Below are 16,062 nucleotides of genomic sequence, written 5' to 3' on the forward strand. Positions count from 1 at the left end.
GGACCCCCCAAATAAGATGGTGTATAAAGCATAGATCTTTCTTTTTCTTTAAAAATGGGAGGTGGGGAAGGCTTATTTTACAGGTAAAACTAATAATCTATGGTGAAAAAAATCAAACGATGGTTGCCTGGCGCTGTGGGTGGGGCAGGGATTGGCTGGGAAAGGGGCTGGAGGCTCCAGGGTGACATAATTGTCTATATTATGATTGGGATCTGGGCTACTGGAATGTCATTTGTCAAAACTTGCCTTAAAATGTGTGCATTTTACATTAAGAAACCTAAACAAATGTTGAACGCAGGTAATGATATGTATCTGGAATGTTTAGTGGTAAATTATAATTGATGAATTAAATATAACTTACTGTGCAATTTACCAAAATAATGTGGGTTGATGGAAGAACAGAAGGATGGGCAGATCAATAACGATGGACAGATGTGATCAATATTGCAAAACATTTTTTTTTTTTTTTTGCATTTTTCTGAAGCTGGAAACAGGGAGAGACAGTCAGACAGACTCCCGCATGCGCCCGACCGGGATCCACCCAGCACGCCCACCAGGGGGAGACGCTCTGCCCACCAGGGGGCGACGCTCTGCCCATCCTGGGCGTTGCCATGCTGCGACCAGAGCCACTCCAGCGCCTGAGGCAGAGGCCACAGAGCCATCCCCAGCGCCCAGGCCATCTTTGCTCCAATGGAGCCTTGGCTGCGGGAGGGGAAGAGAGAGACAGAGAGGAAAGCGCGGCGGAGGGGTGGAGAAGCAAATGGGCGCCTCCCCCGTGTGCCCTGGCCGGGAATCGAACCCGGGTCCTCCGCACGCTAGGCCGACGTTCTACCGCTGAGCCAACTGGCCAGGGCCGCAAAACATTTTTTAAATTTTATTTTTTTAGATTTTACTTATTGATTTTAGAGATAGGAGAGAGAGAAAGGTGGGGGGAGCAGGAAGCATCAACTCAAAGTAGTTGCTTCTCGTATGTGCCTTGACTGGGCAAGAACAGGGTTTCGAGCTGGTGACCTCAGTGTTCCAGGTTGACGCTTTATCTACTGCGCCACCACAGGTCAGGCTATATTTTTTCATTAAAAAATTTTTTTTCCATTGATTTGAGAGAGAGACAGACAGGAAGGGAGAGCGAGCTGAGAAGCACTAACTCGTTTCACTTAGTTGTTGCATTTAGTTGTGAACTCATTGATTGCTTCTAGTATGTCCCTGACCAAGCATCGAACCCGTGACCTCTGGCCTGCTGGCTTGATACTTTAAGTACTGAGCCACCCGGCCAGGGCACAAAATATTAGTTGTAGAAGATAGGTATTATGTATGGCATGCATTGTGAAAAAAACTTGACTGTGTGTAAAGATTTTCATAATAAAATTTTGGGGAAAAATTACAGAACATGAGATATTCTGTCATATGTTTAAATACGACCTGATATTATGCTCCCAACTCTTTAAACATGTAAAGGAGGTATGTATTTCATTCTATTAAGAGTCTGCCTCAGCCCTGGCTGGTTGGCTCAGCGGTAGAGCGTTGGCCTGGCGTGCAGGGGACCCGGGTTTTTTTGTTGTTTTTTTTGTTTTTGTTTTTGTTTTTTGCATTTTTCTGAAGCTGGAAACAGGGAGAGACAGTCAGACAGACTCCTGCATGCGCCCGACCGGGATCCACCCGGCACGCCCACCATGGGGCGATGCTCTGCCCACCAGGGGGCGATGCTCTGCCCATCCTGGGCGTCGCCATGTTGCGACCAGAGCCACTCTAGCGCCTGAGGCAGAGGCCACAGAGCCATCCCCAGCACCTGGGCCATCTTTGCTCCAATGGAGCCTTGGCTGCGGGAGGGGACCCGGGTTTGATTCCCGGCCAGGGCACATAGGAGAAGCGCCCATTTGCTTCTCCACCCCCACCCCCTCCTTCCTCTCTGTCTCTCTCTTCCCCTCCCGCAGCCAAGGCTCCATTGGAGCAACGATGGCCCGGGCGCTGAGGATGGCTCCTTGGCCTCTGCCCCAGGCGCTAGAGTGGCTCTGGTCGTGACAGAGCGACGCCCCAGAGGGGCAGAGCATCGTCGCTGGTGGGCGTGCCGGGTGGATCCCGGTCGGGCGCATGCGGGAGTCTGTCTGACTGTCTCTGCCCGTCTCCAGCTTCAGAAAAATAAAAAATAAAAACAAATAAAAAAAATAAAATAAGAGTCTGCCTCGGCCCTGGCCGGTTGGCTCAGCAGTCGAGCGTCAGCCTGGCGTGTGGAAGTCCTGGATTTGATTCCTGGTTAGGGCACACAGAAATGACCATCTGCTTCTCCACCTGTCCCACTTCTCTCTCTCTCCCCTCTTCCCTCAGCCATGGCTCATTCGAGCAAGTTGGTCCCTGGCACTGAGGATGGCACCAAGGCTCACCTCAGATGCTAAAATAGCTCGGTTGCTGAGTGTAAGGCCGGTGGCAGAGGCCATCGTCGTTGTGCAGGTTCTCATTGGATTCGGGCAGACGGTAAAGGAACCGTGGAGCCAGAAAATGGTGGGCCATTCTGTTTATTAGAGTCTCTTAACGGTGGATGAGCAAACAGGCAGGGAAGACCGCTTCCCTCTCACTCAGGGCTCCCAAGCTCCGACTCATTCTCCAGACGCTCCCAGACTTATGAGCCCCCACCAGCCTCAGCAGGGCTCCTAAACCCTCATCTCTCACTCTCTCTTCTCTCTCTCCTCTCTCTCTCTCTCTCTCTCCACTCTCTAGCAAAATAGGCTGGAGGAAAAACCCCTTCTCCAGCAAACAGTGGCCCCTCCTAAACAGGAAGGCAGTCTGTAATTTGCAATCTGCCGCCCTGAGGGCAAGCACTCGCAGCCTTCCACAGAACGAACACACACACACACACACAAACACACACACACACGGTGCTGCCCAGCGCCAATGCAAAATACAAGTGAGCAAACCTAAAAACATGCTGAGGTCGCTGGTTCAAAACCCTGGGCTTGCCGGGTCAAGGCACATGTGGGAGTTGATGCTTCCTGCTCCTTCCCCTCTTCTCTCTCTTTCTCCTCTTTCTCTAAAAATGAATAAATGAAATAAAAGTCTGCCTCTTACTTCCTCTTAATCACTTACCTGAGTTGTCAGCTCTTTGGTACCTGCCCTTTGTCCTTAAGAGGTCCAGGTTCAAGGTTTTCCAGCACTTCTGGGGAAATAGCTCTAAGGCTATTAACTTAGTGGATTATCATTATCCAGGAGTCCTTTCTTAGCCAACAGATTTACTCTTTGAGTGAATCACAAACTAATTTCTCACCCTGGCTGGACAGAGAGGTGGGGAGAAGAGGATGCCATTCACTGAAGAGAGGGAACAAACACCGACATTTGGTGTCTGCTTTTGTTCCAGTCCTTCAGGCCCCGACTGCCATGGACCCTTAGAGCTCTAAAGCTCTGACTCTAAGTTGGTCCTGCTTTAAATAAAACAGGGAAAAAACAAGCCTTGCTGACCTGTGAGGTCATCTTTCCAAGGAAAGGCTCAGAAGCTACATACTTTTTTTTTAATACTTTAATTTTTTTTCCAGACAATTGATTTACAGGGTTCAAAAAAAATTTTAAAGGTAGTCAGTGAAAAAACACTGTCCCACATATTCTGCTGTTGCTATAGTTTTCTGTGATTCCATGTGGAGTTTTTTTTCTCTCTTAAAACACACATACACACACCCAAAACCAGGTCACGTTGTGGACAGTTGTTCCTTGCCTCTTTTTGTCCCCTGCACTACTTATGTAGCCATTTTTGATAGACATTGAGTTAATTAATTATATTAAGGGAGAGGCAGGGAAGCAGAGAGACAGATTCCTGCATGTACCCCGACTAGGATCTACCTGGCAAGCCCCCTAACAGGCAATGCTCTGCCCATCGGGGCCACTGCTCCTTTGCTAGACAACCAAACTATTTTTAGCACCTGAGGTGAGACCATGGAGCCATCCTCAGTGCCTGGGGCCAACTTGTTTGAACCGGTTGAGCCATGGCTGCAGAGGAGAAGAGAGAGAGGGTGAGAGAAGGAAGAGGGGGAGGGGTGGAGAAGCAGATGGTTGCCTCTACTGTGTGCCCTGACTGGGAATTGAACCAGGACTTCCACACGCCCGGCTGATGCTCTACCACTGAGCCAGCCAACCAAGGCCAACATTGACTTAATTTGTGATCTTACTCTTACCAATAGTGCCTCCTTAACTAACTTTGTACATACAAGTATGAATCACAAATTTGTTTTATCATGGAATTGGTCAGACCTATAATAGTAGATGGGCAGAGGGAATCACATTTTCTTCTCTGCATCATCCAGCAGAGATAGTTACCCATATTTTTGGCCAACTTGTTTGAACCGGTTGAGCCATGGCTGCAGAAGGAGAAGAGAGAGAGGGTGAGAGAAGGAAGAGGGGGAGGGGTGGAGAAGCAGATGGTTGCCTCTACTGTGTGCCCTGACTGGGAATTGAACCAGGACTTCCACTGGGAAATAACCAGGACTTATTTCATTTCTACCCATTCATTCCCCTTTTGGCTAGACTATCTTATAAACAAATTCCAGAAACAATGCCATTTTACTTCAGTGTAATGGGCTTTTTAAACATTTTATTTTGGGGCCTAACCTGTGGTGGCGCAGTGAATAAAGCATCGACCTGGAATGCTGAGGTCACCGGTTCAAAACCCTGGGCTTGTCTGGTCAAGGCACAGATGGAAGTTGATGATTCCTGCTCCTCCTCCATTCTCTCTCTCTTTCTCTCTCTCTTTCCCCTCTCTCTCTAAAAATGAATAAATAAATAAAAAATCTAACATTTTATTTTGGAAAAGTTGAAACTTACAGGGCAGAGAGAGTGTTAGAAAAAAAGGCTTGTTCTTATCACTGGTTCACAGCATTCTGCTGTTTCAGCCCCACCCCCAACCCTCTTTTTAATTTGCTGGAGTATTTTTTATTTTTTACTTATTGTGTTTACATGGTTTTCAGTGTCCCATTCACTATAACACCCTCTACCCACCACACGTGCCCTCCCTGCCCCATGCGAAGTCTCTTTCCACCCTCTGCCTACCTCTACTTCCCCTTTTGCTGGAGTATTTTTTTTTAAATTTTTTATTTAATGATTTTAGCTAGAGAGGAGGGGGAGAAAGAGAGAGAGAGAGAAAGAGAGAGAGAGAGAGAGAGAGAGAGAGACAGGAACATCAATCTGTTCCTGTCTGTGCCCTGTCCAGGAATCAAACTGGCAACCTTTGCACTTCGGGCCGATGCTTTAACCCGGTGGTCCCCAACCCCCGGGCCGCAGACCAGTACTGGTCCATGGGCCATTTGGTACCGGTCTGCAGAGAAAGAATAAATAACTTACATTATTTCTGTTTTATTTGTATTTAAGTCTGAACGATGTTTTATTTTTAAAAAATGACCAGATTCCCTCTGTTACATCGGTCTAAGACTCACTCTTGACGCTTGTCTCGGTCATGTGATACATTTATCTGTCCCACCCTAAAGGCCGGTCCATGAAAATATTTTCTGACATTAAACTGGTCTGTGGCCCAAAAAAGGTTGAGGACCACTGCCTTAACCAAGGGAGCTATCCGGCCAGGGCTGCTGGAGTATTTTAAAGCAAATTCTAGATGATATATCTGTAAACATTTCAGAAAATGACCATTTCAGTAAAGGTATGAGATTGAAATATTTAGAACTGATAATATTTAAAAGATGAAAAGAGTTAATACCAGTTATCAAGCTTTGGGGCATTCCAACCTTCATCCTTGCCTCTACATTTTGAAAAAGGTAGCTTTCAAGATAAAACAACAGTTGTAAGCAATAATGAAACTAAAACATTTCAGCTATGTATTTGAAATGGGTGCAGTTTCTCCATGTGTCACGTGGGTCCAGATACATGGCTTATGTGATGTCTTCTTAGGCTTAGATCTCCATAGTTTTTATCCTGGGGTCATGTGCCCCACCTTTATTGCCTCCAGGGGACCTTTAACGACATCTGGAGACATTTTTGGTTGTCACATGGGATAGTGGAGGGAGTTCTACTGGCATCTCGTGGGTGGAGACTGAGGATGCTGATAACATCCTTCAGTGCACTACACAGCCCCCATCCTGCCCCAGCTTCTGAGGCTGAGAAACCTAGTTTAGATCCATCATTGGGAGATGCTGTTTGATAACAGGTCTCTTCCCTGTGGTCCTCCTTTAACTTGCTGGGAACTGCTTAATGAACATTGATTAGTGGGTTAGATACTAACAGCAGTGACACACGTTGACATTTGCCAGTGTTCCATAGAAGGTAAGCCCCTTAACCTTCCAGAAAATCCCAATTGAAGTAAGTTCATTTAGATAATTTATTTCATCAGTTGTATCAACATGGGTTATTTTAAGAAGTTTGTATAACAAACTAAGTGTTAAGGTTTAGAGTCCGCACACAAGGAAGTCATACTCCCTCGGAGGTAAGCGGATGTGGAAATCTTTTCACTTCTGGAGAGCTTCCAGAAGCACAAGAAGGCTGGGCTGTCCCGGGGCAGCGGGCGGGCGCAGTGCACACGCTGGGCAGGAAGGAACACCTGTAGCTGGAGGAGAGAAGAGAAGGGGGGGAGAGAAATAACTTTTTCATGGAGATTATATTGGAGGAGACTTCAAAATCTGCATGTCTGTTGAGCTAAAGTAATGTGAAAACCTTATGCCAGGCGTCCCCAAACTACGGCCCGCGGGCCACATGCGGCCCCCAGAGGCCATTTATCCGGCCCCCTGCCGCACTTCCGGAAGGGGCACCTCTTTCATTGGTGGTCAGTGAGAGGAGCACTGAATGTGGCGGCCCTCCAACGGTCTGAGGGACAGTGAACTGGCCCCCTCTGTAAAAAGTTTGGGGACCCCTGCAGGCTTATGCTGTGTGAGCTAGAAAGCAGGGACCACACAGACAACTCAGATAGGGTTCTTGGCTTCGAGGACCCTAGAGTCAAGTCAGCAGAGATAGACATGTCTGCAACGAATTGTGACAAGACCTTCAGTGATGGGTGTTTCACGGTCCAGGAGCCCCATGTTATTTTGTGTTGTCTGATGTTATTTTGTCTTTCTTTCCAGATCGCTCACTTAGAAAGTGAATGTGTGGGATAACATGTCCAGTGTGTCCGAGGAGAGAAGGAAAAGGCAGCAGAACATTAAGGAAGGACTACAGTTTATACAGTAAGAGCTCAATTCACCCGTATTCTTGTCCCGTACTAACTTTTTTATATGGTTATACATTCCACAGAGATTAAGAAATCTTTAGTCATGTGGCGTAAGTCCCATTATTTTGGATTAGAAATTAGGTATTGTGTTCCAGCAATAATCTTTGCTCTTGTAGATTTGATCTCTTTGTGTTCTGAAGTCGCTCTTACTGTCACTGATTTTTAGGGCCAAAATCCTTTAGTATCCCTGGGAATATTAGACTGAGGAATCTGAACCTAATCTTATGAGAACAGTCCTGATGAATGAAAATGAACATCTGTCAACAAATGGGGATTTTGTGATCAAACATTTCTGTTGAGGTCAGTCTCTGACTGACCTTTGTAAGGCATGTCAGTGATGAGACAGTTGTGGCTTGGGTGGATGTGTCCAGGAAGAAGTCCCTCTGTTTTTCCCAGGAAGGAGACAGTCCTCTTACACAACAGTAAATTGGATCAAATAGTATTAGAGGGTTCTATTTTAAAACTTTCTTGGCATGTGAAGAATTAGGCCTTCTTTCCGTAACGGTAGATTTGAGAAGAAAATGTACTTAGTTAAGAAAAGACAAAGGAATAATTTTAGATATTTTTTTCATGACTACAGTTATATGTGAATAATGGTAGTAAAAGAGAAGTAGGTCTTTAAAATATGCTTTGAACCAGTGGCAAGATAATAGACCCTCACGTTTAAGATGCCTTCTGGATGAAGAAATCCTGATAAAAGCCTGATAATTAAAAATCATTTATTTCTTCTTCTTAGGTCACCGCTGTCATATCCAGGAACACAGGAACAATATGCGGTAATGAATCTGGGAAGGTCGGCTTGAAAGCTCTTCTCTAGCTTGTGGACTATACAGATATAGCAAGGGTTGACAAACTATGGCCTTGTCAGCCAGATCTGCCCGGTTATTTATTTTTTTAAATAAAGTTTTATTGGAACACAGCCACACTCATTTATTCATGTATCATCTGTGGTTGCTTTCGCAAGATACAGTAATTGGGACAGAGATCATATGTCCCACAAAGCCTAAAATATTTAGAGTCTGGGCATTTACAGACAAGGTATGCTGACCCTCATTTAAATATATAGGTCAACATTGGGTTTTTTGACATACTTAGACAATTGTCCTGTATATTCTTTCTCTATTGGTATATAGTTTTCAATTAATATATCTTTTGAGCCCCTTGAAAATTAGTTCTAGCCTACCTCTCATTTCATTGAGAATAAGTGGGACAGACTATGTTGAGATGGAGAGTGCAGAAAATCTGCTTTTATTTAGGAGTTCTAACAGTAAAGGGTGACCAAATAACAAGAGCCAGTGATGGGGCTACTAGTTAGAGAGCAAGGCCAGGTCACCGGGTCTTGGACACAGGTCCTTTGTATCTACGGGCTGTTAGTTCACCTTTAATTTTGTGTCTCTCAGGGTTTTGATGCTTCTGATTGTCACTTCTTTGACTTTCTCTTCCTCCCTCCTATATTTCAGTCTCTTTTTCCCTCTTTCTCTCCTCCCTCTCTCCAAACAGATCTAGAATCATAAAGTATTTTGGCTATAAATCACCTGGGATAATCCATTTATTTCATAATTTATTATATAATGCTTACATTTAAATTAGACCTGGGATCCAAAGAGATTAAGTGGCATGTCACAAGTCACTTAAATAGTTAAAGGTTGACCTGTCTGGTTTTCTTTATTTATTATTATTTTTTTTCTGAAGCTGGAAACAGGGAGAGACAGTCAGACAGACTCCCGCATGCGCCTGACCGGGATCCACCCGGCACGCCCCTGCCCACCAGGGGGCAATGCTCTGCCCCTCCGGGGCGTCGCTAGCGCCTGGGGCAGAGGCCAAGGAGCCATCCCCAGCGCCCGGCCCATCTTTGCTCCAATGGAGCTTTGGCTGCGGGAGGGGAAGAGAGAGACAGAGAGGAAGGAGGGGGTAGGGGTGGAGAAGCAAATGGGCGCTTCTCCTATATGCCCTGGCCGGGAATCGAACCCGGGTCCCCTGCACGCCAGGCCGATGCTCTACCGCTGAGCCAACCGGCCAGGGCTACTTTTTTTCTTAATTAAAAAAAATTTTTAATTTTTTTTTTTTTTTTTTTTTGTATTTTTCTGAAGCTGGTAACAGGGAGAGACAGTCAGACAGACTCCTGCATGCGCCCTACCGGGATCCACCCGGCACGCCCACCATGGGGCGATGCTCTGCCCACCAGGGGGCGATGCTCTGCCCACCATGGGGCGATGCTCTGCCCACCAGGGGGCGACGCTCTGCCCCTCCAGGGCATCGCTCTGCCGCGACCAGAGCCACTCCAGTGCCTGGGGCAGAGGCCAAGGAGCCATCCCCAGCGCCCGGGCCATCCCTGCTCCAATGGAGCCTCGGCTGTGGGAGGGGAAGAGAGAGACAGAGAGGAAGGAGGGGGTGGGGGTGGAGAAGCAAATGGGCGCTTCTCCTATGTGCCCTGGCCGGGAATCGAACCCGGGTCCCCCGCCAGGCCGACGCTCTACCGCTGAGCCAACCGGCCAGGGCCTTTAATTTATTTTTTATTTTATTTTTTATTTTTAGTGAGAGGAGGGGAGGCAGAGAGACAGACTCCTGCATGCGCCCCGACTAGGATCCACCTGGCATTCCCACCAGGGGGCAGTTCTCTGCCCATCTGGGGCCCATGTGCTGTTGCAACCCGAGCCATTTTTTAGCACCTGAAGCAGAGGCCATAGAGCTATCCTCAGCACCCAGGGCCAACTCGCTCTAATTGAGCCATCGCTGCAGGAAGGGAGAAGGAGAGAGAGAGGGAGAGAAGCGAGAGGAGGAGGGATAGAGAAGCAAATGGGTGCTTCTGTGTGCCCTGACCGGGAATCGAACCTGGGACTTCCACACGCTGGGCCAACACTCTGCCACTGAGCCAACAGGCCAGAGCAAAAGAAAAAATTTTTTTAAAGACTTGATTTATTCATTTTAGAGAGGGGAAAGAGAGAGAGAGAAAGAGAGAGAGATAGAGAAGTGGGAAGGAGCAGGAAGCATCAACTCCCATATGTGCCTTGACCGGGCAAGTCCAGGGTTTCAAACCCTGAACCTCAGCGTTCCAGGTCAACGCTTTATCTACTGCACCACCACAGGTCAGGCCTCTTTACAACTTTTCTTAGCTTAGACCTGAATTCATAAAATGAGATAGAAGACTTGAATATTTATTTGATCCTGTGATAAGAAAGGCCTCCTGAAATACTAAAGCAATGATAGAAATCATGAAGGAAACTTAAACACTTTTTTACATATCAAAAGAATATGCATACTTACACAATAAGAAAAAGGTTTAACATCCCTCTCCTTCTAAATCTGTAAAGGACCTGAACAAATAGTTTATAAAAGAAAAATACAAATAACAAAGGGACCACTTCTCACGGAGAAATTGGTAGAGACTTCAGGTGTGGGCACACAGGCATACACATGCTGCTCGGTGTTGGCGGGTGCTATGAAGGAAACCACTAGAAACATTCATTGATACTGCCTGTTTGGAAGGCAATTTAGAAATACTAGTCAGAGCCTTGACATTCTCATTCTCTTTGACCTAGAGTGTCTGCTTGTAGGAATTTATCCCAGGCACGGAGTTGGAGGCATGTACAAATATTTACAGTATTTTTGCCATACTTTTCTTAATTAAAAATTGCATTTTCTCTTGAAAAAGCAAACAAGGTGAGCCCTGCACTGAGATAGCAGTGACTTGGCCTGGATTTCACAATTTCTTACAGCAGTGCTTGTTGCTCTGTCAGATTATTTCCTCTGAAGTTTTAGGTACAAAAATTAAAATTTACTTATACCCAGACTTGTTCCTTAAATATTTTCAAGTGTAACTTTCTTTCTTTTTTTTTTTTTAGGTATATTTACGTGCTCTTGTGAGAAATCTTTTTAATGAAGGAAATGATGTTTACCGGGAACGTGATTGGAACAGCTCAATAAGCCAGTACACGGAAGCTTTGAATATAGCTGATTATGCAAAATCTGAAGAAATTTTAATCCCTAAAGAAATCATTGAAAAACTACATATAAATCGTATTGCTTGCTATTCTAATATGGTGAGTTGTAGTTTTAATGTTTTTAATTTTTATTATTTTTTTTTTACAGAGACAGAGCGAGAGTCAGAGAGAGGGATAGATAGGGACAGACAGACAGGAACGCAGAGAGATGAGAAGCATCAATTATCAGTTTTTTGTTGTGGCACTTTAGTTGTTCATTGATTGCTTTCTCATATGTGCCTTGTCCTTGAGGCTACAGCAGACTGAGTAACCCCTTGCTCAAGCCAGCGACCTTGGGTCCAAGCTGGTGAGCTTCGTTCAAACCAGATGAGCCCGCGCTCAAGCTGGTGACCTCAGGGTCTTGAACCTGGGTCCTCCGCATCCCAGTCCGACGTTCTATCCACCGTGCCACCGCCTGGTCAGGCGAGTTGTGGTTTTTAAAACAATGTTTCGCCCTGGCCAGTTTCTTCAGTGGGTAGAGCGTCAGCCCAATATGCAGACGTCCCAGGTTTGACCCTGGTCAGGGCACACATGAGAAGTGACCATCTGCTTTTCTTCCCTCCCTCTCCGCCTTCTCTCTCTCTTCGCCTCTCGCACCCAGTGGCTCAATTGATTTGAGCATCAGCCCCAGACCGGGGTTCTGGTTGGATCCCCATCAGGGCTTATGCAGCAGTCTGTCTCACTCTCTCCTCTCCTCTCAAAAACAAAAAAACCAACACAAAACAAAAACAGTGTTTCAACATAGTGCATTAATAAGTCAATTTTCTAATTTCAGTTTTAAATAAAGAAGGTATTAACTGCTTTTAGTGTTACCTGAAACTTTCAAAAATCAGCTTTGGACAGATATTTTGGAAGTTTTAAAAAATTGACTTATTTATTCTTAGGGGTGGAAGAGAGAGAGAAAGGTAGGGAGGAGGTGAGAAGTAGCAGGAAGCATAGTTGCTCCTCGTGCGTTCCTGCCCGGGCAAGCTGGGCGTCTCGAACCAGCAACCGCAGCTTTCCAGGTCGATGCTTTATCCTCTGGGCCACCACAGGCTATTTTGGGATTTTAAAAGTATTTTGTTTCTTGTTTACTGATCCTTGGAGATTCCCATCTGAGTATAGCTTTGGGTGGGATGTTGCTTATTAAAAAACAAAAAACAAAACAAATCAGCCTAGGGAGGTGAGTGTTGGCAGTGAGTGTGTCTGTCAGGTACTTGTGTGGACAAGTCACTTCTTAGTCAAGATTCAGTCCACTTAGGAGATTTTTTAGCACAAGAAGTAGGTAGCCTTCAAAAGAGTTAACAGCTTTCACATCTCTACACTTAAAAAGCAGTATTTTGATGTACCTATAATTTTCACTGTGGGCATTCAACCAAACTTAGCAGTAAGAATAAGAAAGGTTCCCATGTTGTCACCTCGTTCCTTGTTAATGAGCCTTCATTGCTGATTTATTTTGTTTTCCTTTCTCATCATCTCTCTGTTTGGGAGTTCCGTTTCCATTTGACATTTTAATGAGATCCAGCAAAGGGATCTACACATGGGAGAGACTAGGACAGAGAGGGATACCTGCAGGCATCAGTCATGACTAGAAAGTTTTATCTATTGAAGATCTCAGGCCTTTATGGTCAAGTGTTAACATTTGTCTGATCTGGGCGGTGGGTACATGGGTATTCATGATACTCTTTTTCTTTTTGTGTATTTGAAATTTTATAATGAAAATAAATTTTTATTTATTTTTTGTATTTTTCCGAAGCTGGAAACGGGGAGGCAGTCAGACAGACCCCCACATGCGCCCGACCGGGATCCATCTGGCACGCCCACCAGGGGGTGATGCTCCATCCATCTGGGGCGCTGCTCTGTTGCAACCAGAGCCATTTTAGCGCCTGAGGCAGAGGCCACAGAGCCATCCTCAGCGCCCGGGCCAACTTTGCTCCAATGGAGCCTTGGCTGTGGGAGGGGAAGAGAGAGACAGAGAGGAAGGAGAGGGGGAGGGGTGGAGAAGCAGATGGGCGCTTCTCCTGTGTGCCCTGGCCAGGAATTGAACCTGGGACTCCTGCACGCCAGGCCGACGCTCTACCACTGAGCCAACCAGCCAGGGTCCCTATAATGAAAATAATTTTAAGAAGAAAAATAATGCTGCTAACTTGGAGTTTAAAAGTAGGGTAGTAGCCTGGGGTCTTAAGGTGCTTGCATTCACAGGAAGATATCAGTGCAAGGATGAATTGTGTGATTGCTAACTTTATTTGGTCTTACACACTAGGGTTTCCTTGATAAAATCGTGGAAGACTGTGATAAAGTCCTCAGTTTAAATGCCAGTAACTGCAAAGCTCTGTATCGGAAAGCTAAGGCTCTAAGCGACTTGCGAAGATACAGAGAGGCTTATGATGCGGTAGCCAAGTGCTCCTTAGCGGTGCCTCAGGTACGGGGTTTGTGTTTCCCTTCACTTGTTTATTCATGACCATTTCATTCCTTGTGGATATATAGCATTGAAAGAGTTCTGTTTTCCAGCCAGGCATCAGCCTGCTTCAGGTGGGACTAATCGCTAAGAAAGCAAGTGTCTTAACAGAATAGAAATTATAACTTAGTTATATAAATGATGTAAATTTTAAGTTATAGAGACAAACATTTTGCCTGTTTGTCAGAGTTAGTATACTATAACTCTCCACCAATGATATATTCTCACTTGTTTCAGGATGAATATGTAATAAAACTAACTCAAGAGTTAGCTCAGAAATTGGGATTTAAAATAAGAAAAGCATATGTTAGAGCCGAGGTAAGCTGGAGTTCTCTCCGTCCGGTGTTTTCATTTCGTCGTGTAACTTGGAGCCAGTTCTGTTTTGAAGTTCGTATCTTTGCTTTCTTTCAGCTGTCGGTAAAATCAGTTCCTGGGGATGGGGCTACCAAGGTAAAGTTATTACTACTGTGAGAATCATAATATAAAAAAGAAGAAGAAAGGTAGATATGTTAGCAGTTTTACTTTTAATATTTTTAGTTTGTGTCTATTTTCGAGACCTAGTTTAGATTGTATCTATTGTTTTATTTCTCAGACACCTAATTGGCCAGAGCCTCCTGTCCTGTAAAAAGAAAACAGACAACTTGAATAATGTTTTTTACTCTTAACCAGCATTTCCTGAAATCTGATGGAGCATTTTACAGGCTATTCAGAGATGTTAGGTTTTATTAGAAAAAATGATTTAGTGGGGAGAAGGGTGGGAGGAGGTAGAAGAGGGGAGAGGGGGATAAATGGTGATGGGCAGAGACCTGACTTGGGCTGGTGAACACACAGGACTGTACAGATGATACAGAATTGTGCACCCGGAACTTGTATAATTTTGTTAATCAGTGGCACCCCAATGAGTTCAAGAAAAAGGAAAATAAATGAATAAAAAGAAAAAGTGGTTTAGGGTCAAATACTAAGTTTTGGAGTCACTGAGATAAACACAGTGAACAAATTGTTTTTGCAAAGGTAAGTCTTGGAGCTGTTAAGGTGTTAGTGGCCACTGTGATTTCGGGAGTGAGCAGTGGTCAGACTGGTACCTCTGGAACTGGTATGCACCTGATCTTTTGAGAAATACTGGTCCACAGAAACAAGTGTTACTGACAGACTAGCACTGTTTAACACCACGTATTACAAAGATTTACCTATTCCATTTATTTCTTGGATCTTAATTGGAAGGGAGTCAGATGTTTGTGAAAACCTGCATTGGTCTCTTACAGTGAGTTTTACAGATTGCTGTATAGTTTAGAATCCTGAAAATACTGTGACTCATTATTTGGTTTAATTTCTAGGCTTTGAACTGTTCTGTGGAAGATATTGAGCCAGGTATGTTTTTCCATGTCATCTTAACTGAGGAGTGCCAGTTTTAGACATTATATAAATATATATTATAGTTGTCAAATAAGATTACTATGTGGTTGTTAGTGTGAAAGCAAGAATAATTTTGAAAACCACCTTTGCGCTTCTGGATGTGCCAGCACATGATTGATAGAAAATACTGATATCAGTAAGCAATCATTGAATGCCCACCATGGCCTTACCCCATCTAATAGCTCTGCCCAAAAGGGACCCAGGCATTTGAGAAAGAAGGAAATGTTTTCTCAAATTAATATAACTATTCCTGGGTAAAACTTTTTCAGAATTACTGTTGCTCTTTTATTTGAATTGCTTTTACTATTTTATGTGTCTATTTATTTGTTTTTATAATTGCTCTTATTTTCTCTATTATTGTTTAACACTAGCATTATATACGTACACTGAAAATGATTGAGTGCAATTCTTCTATCCATGTTACAGATTTATTAACTCCAAGGCAAGAAGCAGTTCCTATTGTTTCTGTACCTGCATCCAGTTTTTCTCACCAAGTTGGAAATGAGCTGGCCTCAGTTCCAATTATGCCCTTAACTTCTATGTTGCCACTGCAAGTGGAAGACAGCTCTCTGCCTTCGACAGTGTTGGCTAATGGAGGAAAGATGCCCTTCACTATGCCGGAAGCTTTTTTAGATGATGGCGATATGGTCCTTGGGGATGAAATAGACGACCTCCTTGATTCTGCACCTGAAACTAATGAAACTGTTATGGTAAAATTCAGTGTTACTTCTTTCACCTGAAGGCAGGCTTAATTTTTTAAAAATAGCAATATAACCTGTTAGATATTTTCAGTATTGCCTATAGGCTGAACTTTGAGTTTCTTATTTTATTTTTTTAGTGAGAGAGACAGAAACAGAGAAAGAGACAGATAGGGACAGACAGGAAGGGAAAGAGATGAGAATCATCAGTTCTTTGTTGTGGCACCTTAGTTGTTCATTGATTGCTCTCTCATACGTACCTTGACTGAGGGGCTATAGCTGAGCCAGTGACACCTTGCTCAAGCCAGCGACCTTGGGTTTCAAGCCAGTGACCATGGGTTATCATGT

General features: G+C 44.6%; 1 protein-coding gene across 1 annotated transcript in view; it reads left to right on the forward strand.

Annotated features, from left to right (window-relative positions):
- The window catches only part of ZC3H7A (zinc finger CCCH-type containing 7A), a 43,533-nt gene that overhangs the window by 9,155 nt on the left and 18,316 nt on the right, over positions 1-16,062 (forward strand). The window contains exons 2-9 of the mRNA XM_066382594.1: positions 7,041-7,142; positions 7,923-7,962; positions 11,029-11,226; positions 13,409-13,567; positions 13,841-13,921; positions 14,015-14,053; positions 14,938-14,971; positions 15,443-15,726. Of these exons, the coding sequence (XP_066238691.1) occupies positions 7,075-7,142; positions 7,923-7,962; positions 11,029-11,226; positions 13,409-13,567; positions 13,841-13,921; positions 14,015-14,053; positions 14,938-14,971; positions 15,443-15,726 (903 nt within the window). The 5' untranslated portion in view covers positions 7,041-7,074. The remainder of the gene's footprint in view (positions 1-7,040; positions 7,143-7,922; positions 7,963-11,028; positions 11,227-13,408; positions 13,568-13,840; positions 13,922-14,014; positions 14,054-14,937; positions 14,972-15,442; positions 15,727-16,062) is intronic.

Source organism: Saccopteryx leptura, chromosome 4 (genome assembly GCF_036850995.1).
Source record: "Saccopteryx leptura isolate mSacLep1 chromosome 4, mSacLep1_pri_phased_curated, whole genome shotgun sequence".
Classification (NCBI taxonomy): domain Eukaryota; kingdom Metazoa; phylum Chordata; class Mammalia; order Chiroptera; family Emballonuridae; genus Saccopteryx; species Saccopteryx leptura.